Source organism: Chiloscyllium plagiosum, chromosome 1 (genome assembly GCF_004010195.1).
Source record: "Chiloscyllium plagiosum isolate BGI_BamShark_2017 chromosome 1, ASM401019v2, whole genome shotgun sequence".
NCBI lineage: Eukaryota > Metazoa > Chordata > Chondrichthyes > Orectolobiformes > Hemiscylliidae > Chiloscyllium > Chiloscyllium plagiosum.
Window position 1 is genome coordinate 59,914,414 of NC_057710.1, and position 14,142 is coordinate 59,928,555.

The following is a 14,142-nucleotide window of genomic DNA, read 5'->3' on the forward strand; positions in this document are numbered from 1 at the left end:
ACATTTAATATGCATGCTAGTATTGCTTGGATAGAAGATTGGCTAATAGTCAGAAGTAGAGTGGGAACTTTCAAGCTGGCAGGCTGTGACTTGAATGCCAGAAGGACTTGTGCTGGACTCAGAGCAATTTACTGTCTCTCAGTCATTTAATATGAATAATAATGTATCTATTTACCCTTATAAAAATAAAATGGATAAATGTAAGCAATTGACAGAACAGAGATTCCAGTTTGAGATGGCATACAGTATAGGGCAGTGTAGGTCCTAAGAAAAGCCAATTTTTACTTAAGTTATGGGATTTGTAGGCTTTGATGTTTAAAGTGACTTGGTTATGAAAAGGACAAGGAGAGCAAAAAGCTAGCATGCAGTTAGAGTAAGCAATTGGAAGACAACTGTCATATTGACCTTCAGTGCAAGGGAATTAAAGTACAGCTTAAATATCTTGCTACAATTGTAGTACCACATCTGGAATACTGCGCACTGTTTAGTGGTCTATATTCGTGGGTATACAGAGGAACCTCGATTATCTGGCATTCGAATATCTGAATATCGGATTATCCAGAAAGATTGCAAGGTCTTGATGCTCAACTAAACTGTTATCTGGCATTTGATTATCTGGAATTTGATAAACTGAATGAAATACATTCCACCCATGCCCTTTGGGTAATCGAGGTTCCTCTGTAGTTGTATTGGTGGTACTATAGTGAAGGTTCACTAACTTTGGCCCTTTGGAATGGGATGATTGTTGTACAGTTTGAAGCTGTAGTTATTGGAAGTTTGATTTGATTGAAACATTCAAGATTCTGAAGTGGCATGGTAGGGTGAAAACATTACTCCTTCTGGTTGAGGAATCCAAAACATAGGGTCACTGTCTGAACTTAATCGACTGATCACTTTGGACTGAAAGGAGAAGAAACTAGTTCACTCAAAGGGTTGTGAATCTTTGGAAATCGTTGTCTTTAAAGAGTCCATATTACAGAAGAGGTGCTGGAGGTCTTAAAATGCATAAAGATAGATAAATCCCCGAGACCTGATCAAGTACCTCTCGACGTTGTAGGAAGGCAGGGAAGAAATTGTGGGACCCCTGTCAGATGTTTGCTTATTTGATAGCCATGACTGAGCAGCTGGAAGACTGGAGGGTGACTAATGTTAATGCATTATTTAAGAGAGGCTGCAAGGAAAACCAGAGAACTACAGGCTGAGTCTGACATCAGTGGTTAAGTTGTTGGAGGGGTTTCTGAGATGGGATCTGTATGTATTTGGCAAGGCAAGGACTGATTTGGAATAGCATGGCTTTGTCCATGGGCAGTCACGTTTCAAATTGAGTTTTTTTTGATGAGGTGACAAAGAAAATAAATGAAGGCAGAGCAGTAGACATGTCCTACATGGACTTTAGCAAGGCCTTCAAGGTTCTGCATTGTAGACTGATTTGTAAAGTTAGACCACATAGGATCTATGGAGAGCTAGCTAATTGGATGCAAAATTCGCTTGACAGGACAAGACAGAATTGGTGTCACAGATAGACAGGGTGGTGAAGGTGGTTTTTGGCATGCTTGCCTTTGGTCAAAGCATCAAATTGGAGTTGGGACATAATGTTAGAGCTGTGCAAGACATTGGTTAGGCCACTTTGGAGTGCTGCGTACAATTCTGATGACCCTGCTATCGAAAGGATGTTATTAAACTTTAAAGGATGTTCCCAAGACTGGAAGGTTTGAATTAAAAGGAAAGGCTGGCTAGGCCTACTAGAGTGTAAGAGGTTCAGGGGTGACCTTTTTAGAGGTTTTAAAATCATGAAGGATAGATTAGGTGAATAACCGAGGCTTTTTTTTAATCCAGGGTAGGCAACTCCAAAACTACTAGGCATAGGTTTGGGTGAGAGGGGAAGGATTTAACAGGGACTGGAGGGGCACCAGTTTCTCTCAGTGGTGAGTATGTTGAATGAGTTGCTGGAGGAAGTGATGGAGCAGAGTACAACTATCTTTTTACAAAAGCATTTGGACAGGTACATGGCTAAGTCGGGTTTAGAGGGCTGTGGCCAAATGTAGGCAAATGGGGCTGCTTCAGATTTGGAATGAGTTGGGCGGATGAATCTGTTTTTGTGCTGTATGACTCTTTGACCTTCATGGTCAGTTTTGATCACTGAATCTGTGTAAGACTGGAGTAGGATTGATTTTTGGAATCTCAGCATTGAGAGATCCACACAACTGGCAGAAAAGTGGAGTTGAAACACATCAGGTGTGATTGCACTGAGTAAGTGTGAAGTGCTGTTATGGCCACTTCCTGCTTTCTCTTGTTTCTTTTCTACCTGTAGTGTAGCATCCAACTGATGCCTTATTAAGTATACCTTGTACCACTGCTCCTGAAGTGGTATTCTGCACTTTGTATTGAACCTTGATGAAATTAGTGCTGGAAAGCAGTTCAGCTGTTCATGGCCAACAGTGCCTCATGAATGGCCTCTGGGCTGAACATATAGAAACCATGTTATTGCTACTAACCTGCTTCACCTGAAAACCATGCTCATTATGAAGATCTACAGGATACTTCTGGGCACTGGATCAATTCTGCAATGTTGGGTACCTTCTTTTAAATGATGGCAAATATTGAAAATGAAATTCAACATCTATATCACTACTGACTTTGCCATTTGAAGTGTGTTCAATGATGACCTTGTGCCAGGCACTTAGGTTATATTTTAGAGCTCTAGTGCTATCTGGCCTTTTGTGAATATCTGGGACATGGGCAAATTACAACAGACATCATAAAACCCAAGAGAAATATTGCCAGGAATGCCCTCAAAAATCGTGCAAATCTAAAGGTGGGATAATATCGGTATTCTTTCCAGCCAACAGTAAGGCTTTGAGAAAGTGAGGCAGAGTCGAAGAGTGTGGTGCTGGAGAAGCACAGCCAGTCATGCAGCATCTGAGGAGCAAGTGAGCATAAGCTCTTCATCAGGAATGAGGGAGGACAGCATTATGTGCTGTCAGTCAGGTGTGTTCAGCAGGCCACATTATCTACAGGTTTGAAACAAGACTTCTAAATTGCAAGCTTATCACACCAAGTGGATGCCATGAGGACAAAATGCCTTGAGACACCCTCCGACCCTCCTTGGGCAAAAAGATACTCCCACTAGTTGGAGGGATAGCTTCTCTTCTGAACCTGCCAAACTAGAGAAGTGTGTGCAAATTTGTCAAACATTTCGGCATCATGTGTTTCAATGAACGTGTAAAACCTCAAACATTGCACCTGCCTCTTAAAATACCACCTGCCCTATCTATGGTGGACTTAGCTACTGCAAACCACATCTCAAGTGGAAGAAAGTCATTCTGACTCAAGGAACTGCTGAAGATGGCAACCCTAAGAAGGAAAATTGTCTCAATTTGGGCAATGGATTAAGCAAGCCACCTTGTTGTGCTGCTTTGAAGTAAATGTGTCATTTCTCCATGACCAAGATGCCACCATTCAGCCAACCATAATCTTTTCTAGTACAAATGAGCAATGTGATAGTGTCACTGTGATGCCAGGTATATAACGTGTACATCTCAATGACTTGCAGACTGTATTGAAAATGTTGCACTGACTTTGGGCAATTGCACTCAGTCATTGCTGGCCATACTCAGGATACAGTGACCAGCAGTAGGTTTATTTCTGTAGTTGGAGAGCACTTCAATGATTGCCACTGTATTGGAAACCAGTAAGGTTCAGTTGGCCTGCAATGTTTCACTATCATGTGCTATAATCTACATGTCCTTTCACAGAGCTCCATTCTGTGTAAGAAAAGGAAGCTGTGTGCGTATTGCTCCCTTTTTAGTAGCAGAAGGGTTCATAAAGACTCTCAATTCTTGCTGAAACCCAAAGCAAACACCTTGACCAATTGCTCTGCTTGCTTGATAGAATGCTAATCATCTGGCCAAGGTTGAGTTAAAGAATGAAGCTGCAACTTGCTGCCAATCAGGTATCCAACTAATCAGCCTGTTTTCATGTTGCCTAATTTTTTTTAAGGGATGAGGGGTGTCACTGGTTAGGCCAGCATTTATTGCCTATCCCTACTTGTCCAGAGGGCAGATAAGTGCCAATCACATTGGTGTGTAGTAGGGGTCACGTAGGAAGTCTTAGTGCAATTGTATAAGGTACAACTGTGTCCACTTCTGGAGTATTGAGCAGTTGTGAATCCCTTAGTTTAGGAAAGATGTCATTTAATTGGTAGCCTTTTAGAGAATTTTCACCATAGTCCCTGATATCCTGGTGGTTAAGTGGGTTGGTACTCAGATCACCATTCATTGTTCTAAACTCTCGTGAACAAATTGAAACACCTGATTCTTAAGGGACTTGACAAGGTAAATGCTGAGAGGATGTTTGTCCTTGTGGACTTCTCTCGGAAGAGAGAACAACGGGTGCTATTTAAAACTGATTTATTTCTCAGGATTGTGTGTTTGGAACTCTGCCACGCAAACCTGTGGGAGCAGAGTCAGAGTATAGATGCAGACTTTTTTGCTCCAACTTGTCCATGCTGACCAGATATCCTAAATTAATCCAGTCCCATTTGCCAGCATTTGGCCTGTATCACTAAACCCTTCCTATTTATGTACCCATCCAGATGCCTTTTAAATGTTCTAATTGTACCAGCCTCCTCCATTTCCTCTGGCAGCTTATTCCATGGAGGCATCAACTTCTGCTTGAAACAGTTGCCCCTTAGGTCTCTCAAATCTTTCCCCTCTCATCCTAAACCTATGACCTCTAGTTTTGCACTCCCATATACTCTCCTCTACCTGTGTCACTCATGATTTTTATAAACCTCTGAAAGGTCACCTTTGATACTCCAAAGGAAATAGCCCCAACCTCTTCAGCCTCTCTATAGCTCAAACCTTCTGACCCTGGCAACACGCTTGTAAATCTTTTCTGAACCCTTTCAAGTTTTACAACATCCTTCCTGTAGCAGGGAGATCAGAATTGAACGCAGGATTCCAAAAGTGGTCTAACCGATGTCCTGTACAGCTGCACCATGACCTCCCAACTCCTGTACTCAATACTCTGACCAATAATGGAAAGCAAACCACCCACCACCATCTCTATCCTATCTACCTGCAACTCTATTTTAATGGAGCTATGAACCTGTACTCCAAGGTCTCTTTGTTCAGCAACTCTCCCCAGAACCTTACCATTAACTGTATGTCCAGCCCTGATTTGCCTTTCCAAAATGCAACCCCTCACACATTTATCTAAATTAACCCTCCATCTGCCATTCCTTGGCCTACTGGCCTGTCTGATCAAGATCCTGTTGTACTCTGAGGTAACCTTCGCTGTCCACTGTATCTTTGTTTTTGGTGTCATCTGCAAACTTACTAGCCGTATCTCCTATCTTTTTTTTTATAGATATTTTTATTAGAAATTTAACATTTTTACAAGTTTACAAAAATAAACAAAACTCTGCTAAGCGGGGTATCACAGCAAGGCCACCCATTGGCATAGCTTCCGATTTTGAAAATCTCCTATCTTTATATCCAATCGTTTTTATATAAATGACAAAAAGCAGTGGACCCAGCACTGATCCTTGTGGCACATTGGTCACAGATCTCCAGTCTGAAAAGCAACCCCCTTCTACCATCTACCGTGGGTGGCACAGTGGTCAGCACTGCTGCCTCACAGCGCCAGAGACCCGGGTTCAATTCCCGCCTCAGGCGACTGACTGTGTGGAGTTTGCACGTTCTCCCCGTGTCTGCGTGGGTTTCCTCCGGGTGCTCCGGTTTCCTCCCACAGTCCAAAAATGTGCAGGTCAGGTGAATTGGCCATGCTAAATTGCCCGTAGTGTTAGGTAAGGGGTAAATGTAGGGGTATGGGTGGGTTGCACTTCGGCGGGGCGGTGTGGACTTGTTGGGCAGAAGGGCCTGTTTCCACACTGTGTAATCTAATCTAATCTAATCCTCTTTTTTTCATGCCAATTCTGTATCCAAATGGCCAGTTCTCCATATTTTCCATGTGATCTAACCTTGCTAACCAGTCTACTGTGGGGAACCTTGTCAAATCCCTCACTCTAATCCATGTAGATCACATGTACTGCTCTACCGTCATCAATCCTTTGTTCCTTCAAAAAAACTCAAGGTCCATGAGACATGGTTTCCCCTACAGAAAGCTGTGTTGACTATGCCTAATCAGTCCTTGCCTTTCCAAATAAGTGTGAATCCTGTCCCTCCGGATTCCCTCCCAACAACTTGTCCACCACTGATGCAAGACCCAGTGGTCTTTTACGGCCTGCAGTAAATAGATTCTTGATCAGTAGGGCAATGAATGGTTTTGGGGAAAGGGCAGGAAAATGGACTTGAAGAATGCTGATCAGCCATGGTACTATTGAATTGCAGACTATGCTTGAGCGGCCTCCTGTTACTATTTCCTATGGTTTTAGGTGACTAGTTCTATATAGTTTTGATTTCATTTATCTGAGGATGTCAATACATTTGAAGCTGAGTGTTTACTCAGCGAATCCTTGGTGTAGAAATTGGACAAGTTGAGCCAGTAGCCATTGGAGTTTGGAAGAATGAAAAATGATTTTATTTGATGAATACAAGATTCTAGGGGGGAGGCTTGAAAAGGTGAAAGCTGAAATGATAGCTGAGGGCACAACAATGCATTCATGAGGCTGAGATTTGTGGATAGTGTGTTGCACAAAGTGGTCACCTTTCAACCTAAAGAAGTGCAGGCAATGCGAGAATGGATGACCACTGGGCTGGTAGTGAGGGCATCAGTCCTCTCTGTGCAAAAGTAGTTTTGGCCTGGTTGTGGGAAGGAGGAGAGAAAGGGATGAGAGGGGTGAGAAAGATGACCTGTTGTCAGTATCCATCAGTGAGGGGAATAGACAGGTGAATACAACATGGGTTGTTGTTTTTTCCTGGATGTAGGTTCAAAAAAGTCATGAAATGTTGTGAACATCCAGACATTGTTCCATGTTTGGGGAGATGAGGTCCTGTAGGTAGACTTCAGAGAATTAGGATTTGTGCCTCTCCTCCATCTACAAGATACAAATCAAGCATTTGATGGAAACTTGATCAATGGCAAATAGGTGCCGGAGTAGCAGATGGAGTTTAATTTAGATAAATGAGGTGTTGCATTTGGGTCATGGATTCGGTCTTTTCCCTGGGGATTTAACCACTTTTGAGTTTTAAGGCATCCTGCACTCTGCTGTGTAGTATGGGCACTTTAAGATAACACTTTATTTCCCCAAGGTCACTAGCTTCCATATCCCTCTCCACAATAAACACTGATGAAAAATACTTGTTTAATATTTCACCTATCTACTGTGGTTCTACGACCTTGGCTGATCTTTAAGGGGCTGTATTTTCTCCCTAGGTACTTTTTTTTTTTTGTCCTTAATATATTTGTAGAATCCTTTTGGTTTCTTCCTAACCTGATCTGTCAAAGCTATCTCATGTCCCTTTTTTTCCCCTCCTGATTTCTTGAGTATACTCTTCCTGCCCTTTGAATCCCCTGAAGGGTACAATGATTTGTTGTTGGTCTGTTACCTGACCTGTTAGGTTTGTTGACAGACATTTCATCCTGTGTTGCCTCCTGTGAAGTGCTGCTGTACTGTTCCGCTGTACTGAATTTGTGGTTCTGTTTGAACTGTTTCTGGTTAGTGCTGGTTCTGGTTTTCCATTGCAGCAGTTGTATATTGGGTCCAGGTCAATGTTTGTGTTGGAGTCAGAGGGTGAGTACCATGCTTCCAGGAATTTCCTTGTTCTTTGTTTAGTCTGTCCTCGTATTGTTGTTGTCCCAGTCAAACTGCTGGTTCTTGTCTGTGTATGGATACTAGGGACAGTTGTTCATGTTGCTAGTTGGTGTTCATGGGCGCGGGTTACAAGTTGTCTGCCTGTTTGTCCTATCCTGTGCTTAGTGCAGTTGTATGGGATTTCTGGAGAAACAAGCACCAGCCAGAAACAGCTCAAACAGGACCACCAATTCAGTGCAACAGTATGGCGCTTCTCAGGAGGCAGCACAGTATTGATCTTACCTAGAAAGGGAATGAAACATACCAGCTCGGCGAACAGATCAATAACAAATCCAACCAGCTCCCGAGCTACAGATCTTCACAAACTGGATTCACTCGATCCCGCTGTCTGTACTTTAGATGTGCTTTCTCATTTTTTTCCTTGACCGGAGTCTCATCTCTCTGGTCATCCAGTATTCCCTACAACTACCAGCCTTGCCCTTCACACTAACAGCAACAGTGTGTCTCTGGGCTCCCTTCTCAATTTTGAAGACTTCCCACTCTCCACTCATACTGTACATAAAGGGCCTGTTCCTATTTGCCCTTTAACTGTGAATATCTGCCCCATCAACATATGAAAGTTCTTGCCTAAGACCATCAAAATTGCCCTTACTCCAATTTAAACTTTAATGTTTAGGTCTGGTCTATCCTTTTCTGTAACCATTTAAAAACTAATAGCATTTAGGTCACTGGCCCCAAAATGCACCCCCAATGACACCTCAGTCACTTGCCCTGTCTTATTTCCCCAAGAGAAGGTCTAGTTTTGCTCCTTCTCAACTCAGAATCGGAAAATTTTCATGTCCATGCTTAAAAAAATTCCTCTCCATCCTAGTCCTAGTCTACATTTGGAAAGGGAAAATATCCTATTATTATAAACCTGTTATTCTTGCAGATAACTGGAATCTCCTTACAAATTTACTTAATTTTTGTTGACCCCCTCGGCTGCAGTAGTACAATCCCAAGAGGTGGCCATCCTTTCGTGCAGAGGATGATGCTTGAATGGAGCGAGTTACTGGAGGAAGTGGTGAAGACTGGTACAATAAAACTTTAAATGGCACTTGAATGGGAAGCGTTTAGAGGGATGAGAGTCAAATGCAGGCAAATGGGACCAGTACAATTAGGACCTCTCATCAGCATGGATGAGTTGGATTCAAGGGTGTCTTTCTGTACTTTATTATCTGACTCTGAATACTGGGAAACATTCTAATTCATTGCTGATATCATGTCTTGCATTCTCTGTATTAGCCCAGGTTAATCTAGGTTTGTTTTCAACAGTGTTGCATTATTGACAGTGCTGGTAGTTGACATTTCATTCAATTTCTTTTTACATTTTCCCTTCAATCCACTTATCCCCAAGCCAACTGGAATTTTTTTCCTAGAATTGTTGATTAGTACTGAAGGAGGCAATTCCATCCATTGACTCCTAATGGAGTTTCAAATTATTTTTAAACTGGAATACATGCATGAGTTGTAAAACTTAATGTTCCTTTTACAGATTTTCTATTTTGTACATTGTTTTGTATATACTGTATATGATGTCTTCAGTGGGCAATGACCGATCTCGTGGCACTCGGGACAAGATACAGACTCAGACATGCGCACAGATACAGAAACCAGTACAGGTAAGGGGCTGAATTGCTTATCAGTGCAAATCTAGTCAGGCAGGCAAATGAACTTCAAAAATAGTATTATACTTTAATTAAGTATGGACTTTTTTTCCTAATTTGTTTTAACAATTTCCCTCTGTGGGAGAAAGGACTGGAGAATATTGGCTTTTTGTTTGTTTTCCAGTTACTGTTTAGAGTGGTTCTTATATTTATTAGATATAAAGTAATCCCTTGAAACTCAGCATATTCTGAACTGTTGATGTTTTAGGCTACAGCAGAACAAATTCGACTTGCCCAAATGATCTATGATAAGAATGATGCAGACTTTGAAGAGAAAGTGAAGCAAGTGAGTAAGACTCCACATGTAATGCAAAGTCAGTTTCTTAAAAATAGATTTCTCCCTTGTACTCATCAACAAATATCAAGTAGCTAAGTCATTTGACTAAGTTGGTATTAAATGTGTGGTTTTTCAAAGTTTGGGTTGCATTTGAGATTTGTGTACTTAAATCTGAATGCATAAAATTAGGCTTGTGTGGTTGAGAAACTTGAGAGCAGGCCTCTCGTGAAAACTCTGCATCAACTTTTCTTTTTCAATCACTTGATTAATTTTTTGAATGCATTGTGTAGATGTTTCCACAGTTACTCTAATTTCGTACAATAGTTATAATTAACAGTAGAATAATACCTTATTCTTAATGGGACTTTTTTTAGTTAATGGAAGTCACTGGAAAGAACCCAGATGAAAGCATAGTTGCACTTCATGACTGCAATGGTGATGTAAACAAAGCAATCAACGTACTGCTGGAAGGAAATTCAGATACGGTAAGAACAAAGGCATTTCATTATTCATCCATGATGCTAGACTATTAAGTTTTTATTTTTGTATTTGCACAGGTTTGGAAAAGGTACATCTGACTGCACTTTAAAAACTAACTTTCAAAAAGTTAAAACTGAACATACTGTTGAGCTGTTACTGAAAGACTGAAAATTGTCAAATTATAAACATTTCTATATAATTGGTAGAAATGTGTTGACTGGTCCTGGGAACATTTTAATCAAGGGTTTTCCAGCATACAACCCCTAACTCCCATTATGATTGGTTCCAGATTTGAAGTTTTTAAATTGAATAAGTAAGGCGTTCGACAAGGTTCTCCATGGGAGACTGATTAGCAAGGTTAGATCTCATGGAATACGGGGAGAACTAGCCACTTGGATACAGAACTGGCTCAAAGGTAGAAGACAGAGGGTGGTGGTGGAGGATTGTTTTTCAGATTGGAGGCCTGTGACCAGTGGAGTGCCACAAGGATCGGTGCTGGGTCCTCTACTTTTTGTCATTTATGTAAATGATTTGGATGTGAGCATAAGAGGTACAGTTATATTGGTCAGAGTATTGAGTACAGGAGTTGGGAGGTCATGTTGCGCCTGTACAGGATATTGGTTAGGCCACTGTTGGAATATTGCGTGCAATTCTGGTCTCCTTCCTATTGGAAAGATGTTGTGAAATTTGAAAGGGTTTGGAAGATATAAAAGGATGTTGCCAGGGTTCAAGGATCTGAGCTATAGCGAGAGGCTGAACAGGCTGGGGCTGTTTTCCCTCAGAGGCTGAGGGGTGACCTTATAGAGGTTTACAAAATTGAGGGGCATAGATAGGAGAAATAGACAGTTTTTCCCCAGGGTCGGGGAGTCTAGAATTAGAGGGCATAGGTTGAGGGTGAGAGGGGAAAGATATAAAAGAGACCTAAGGGGCAACTTTTTCACACAGGGTGGTACGTATATGGAATGAGCTGCCAGAGGAAGTGGTGGAGGCTGGTACAATTGCAACATTTAAGAGGCATTTGGATGGGTATATGAATAGGAAGGGTTTGGAGGGATATGGGCCAGGGGGGAGGTGGCAGGTGGGACTAGATTGGGTTGGGATATCTGGTCGGCATGGACGGTTTAGACCGAAGGGTCTATTTCCATGCTGTACATCTCTGACTCTAAGTTGGCCATGTATGTTAGGAAGTAGCATTCATTATTTTCTATTCTAAGATTGCTAGTGATAGAAATTTTTTTTATCCATTCATGAGATGCAGATGTTTCTGCCTGGCCAGAATTTATTGCCTGTCTTTAGTTGCCCTTGAGAAGTTGGTGGCGAGCTGCCTTGAACCACTGCAGCATGCTTCAAAAAGTGAGCTTGCACATAACTCTGAAATAGTCTCATAGCAAGTGAATTTTGAGCAATTGATATCTTGTACCTAAACTTGAATTTTTTTTGTCTACGTCAAATGTTTGGAGCATGGATAATGTGCAGGTACCAATACTCAGTTTACATAATATATCATTTGATTCCTAGTTTACATCATTTTGTTCGATTTTGCTTTTGTTTGACAATACCGAGACAGAAGATAACCAACTTAGCTGCAGGAATGAGATTGGTTGAAAAGGTATTTACTGAGACACTCAATCTCTAACCCTTTGAGGAATAGAGAGAAACTCCAGTTTGCCTCTCCTTCACAACTGACTTCAGATCTTGAGCGTTTAAGTTATGGAACTTCAACCAATTATTCTTTAAAATAAAAAGATGGGTAGGAGTCTTTTAAGTTAGGGTATGAATCCTAGATAATTACAGCCATGTGGAATGCCATGAGAAGTTAGATTGAACTCATTTCAGGTGAGCTATTGTCTGATTATAACTAAACTAACTGAAGTTCATGTTATTATGACTCTTATTTGATATCTGGGATCTTGACCGTATTTCAAGTTTGAAGTCTGCACTTTGATGCCAACAGTTCTGCTTAGGGTTCCTTATTCTGTAAACATTCCCTTTTTGTTTGAGATTTTCCCCATTAGTGGCAACAACCCTGTCCAGCCCACTCAGTGTTTTCTTTCAATAAGACCACTCTTCATTCTTCATGCTAATGAATAAAGGCCTTAGCTGTTCAGCAGTTCTTGATAAGTCAGTCATTGAGATATACGGCATGGAAACAGACTCTTCGGTCCAACTCGTCCATGCTGACCAGATATCCTAACCTAATCTAGTCTCATTTATCAGCACTTGGCACATAGCCCTCTAATCTTTTCCTATTCATACACTCATCCAGATGCGTTTTAAAATGTCCAAGCCTCCACAATTCCTCTGGCAACTCATTTCATATGTGCATCATCCTCTGCATTTTAAAAAAAGTTGCCCCCTGTCCCTTTTAAACTTTTTCCCCCTCCCCCTAAACCTATGCCCTCTAGTTGTGGACTCTCTTCCCCTCCTCCTCCCTTCTGAACTCCCCCCCACCTCAGGGAAAGACTGTCTATTTACCCTATCCATGCCTCTATAAACCTCTATAAGGTCACCCCTCGGCCTCCGATGATCCAGGGAAAACAACCCCAGCCTATTCGATCTCTCCCTATAAGTTCAAACCCTCCAACTCTGGCAACATCCTCGTAAATCTTTACTGAACCTTTTCAAGTTTTGTAACATCCTTCCAATAGGAGGGAGACCAGAATTGCACGCAGTATTCCAAACGTGGCCTAACCAATGCCCTGTACAGCCACAATATGACCTCCCAACTCCTATACTCAATGCATTGACCAGTAAAGGCAAGCATACAAAACACTGCCTTCACTGTCCGATCTACCTGCAACTCCACTTTCCAGGATCTATGAGCCTGCACTCCAAAGTCTTCGTTCAGTAACACTCCCTAAGATCTTAGCATTAAGTGTGTAGGTCGTGCTAAGATTTGCTTTTCCAAAATGTAGCACCTCTCATTTATCTGAATTAAATTCCATCTGCCACTCCTCAGCCTATTTGTCCATCTGATAAAGATCCTGAGGTAATCTCCTTCACTATCCACTACTTCTCCAATTTTGGTGTCATCTGCAAACTTAGTCAACCACTTGTTCCCAGAAACCAGGCTGCTGAGCCTCTCTTGAACTGCTTCCAATGCTGGCTGCTTCAATTGAAAGGAAGTTTACAACACGAAGAAGACATGAGAACAGTATGTGAACATATTCAAGATATGAGCGATTTAAAAATGTAATAGGAAGTGGTAGAAAATGTATGGAGATGAGTGCAACAAAAATTAGAGCCTAAGTAATAGTTAAGAACCCTAATGCTTAAGGCAGGTGGTGGTGTTATCCTGTGCTGAACCAAATTGGTCAGAGATTATCCGACCAAAAGAAGCAGTGAAACCTAGATGTAGATGTTCAAGAAAGGATCAAGGCAAAAGATGGAAAATTATAGGCCAATTAACCTAACCTCGGTTGTTGGTAAAATTCTAGAATCCATCATTAAGGATGAGGTTTCTAAATTCTTGGAAGAGCACGGTCGGGTTAGAACAAGTCAACATGGATTTAGTAAGGGGAAGTTGTGCCTGACAAACCTGTTGGAGNNNGCCACATGGGAGGCTGCTGAGCAAGGTGAGGGCCCATGGTGTTTGAGGTGAGCTACTGGTATGGATAGAGGGTTGGCTGTCTGACAGGAGGCAGAGAGTTGGGATAAAAGGTTCTTTTTCGGAATGGCAGCCGGTGACAAGCGGTGTCCCGCAGGGTTCAGTGTTGGGGTCGCAGCTGTTCACGTTATATATATATATTAATGATCTGGATGAAGGGACTGGGGGCATTCTAGCGAAGTTTGCCGACGATACAAAGTTAGGTGGACAGGCAGGTAGTACTGAGGAAGTGGGGAGGCTGCAGAAGGATCTAGACAGTTTGGAAGAGTGGTCCAGGAAATGGCATTTTCAATGTGAGCAAATGCGAGGTCTTGCACTTTGGAAAAAAGAATACAAGCATGGACTACTTTCTAAA

General features: G+C 41.8%; 1 protein-coding gene across 14 annotated transcripts in view; it reads left to right on the top strand.

Annotated features, from left to right (window-relative positions):
• ubap2a (ubiquitin associated protein 2a) overlaps window positions 1-14,142 on the top strand; it is a 125,767-nt gene that overhangs the window by 20,847 nt on the left and 90,778 nt on the right. For 8 of the 14 annotated variants that reach the window (XM_043687651.1, XM_043687644.1, XM_043687609.1 and 5 more), the window contains exons 2-4: window positions 9,252-9,378; window positions 9,632-9,709; window positions 10,075-10,185. In XM_043687651.1, coding sequence (XP_043543586.1) covers window positions 9,289-9,378; window positions 9,632-9,709; window positions 10,075-10,185 — 279 coding nt within the window. In that variant the 5' untranslated portion in view covers window positions 9,252-9,288. The remainder of the gene's footprint in view (window positions 1-9,251; window positions 9,379-9,631; window positions 9,710-10,074; window positions 10,186-14,142) is intronic. The other 6 variants (XM_043687575.1, XM_043687591.1, XM_043687601.1 and 3 more) reach the window with 1 other exon arrangement.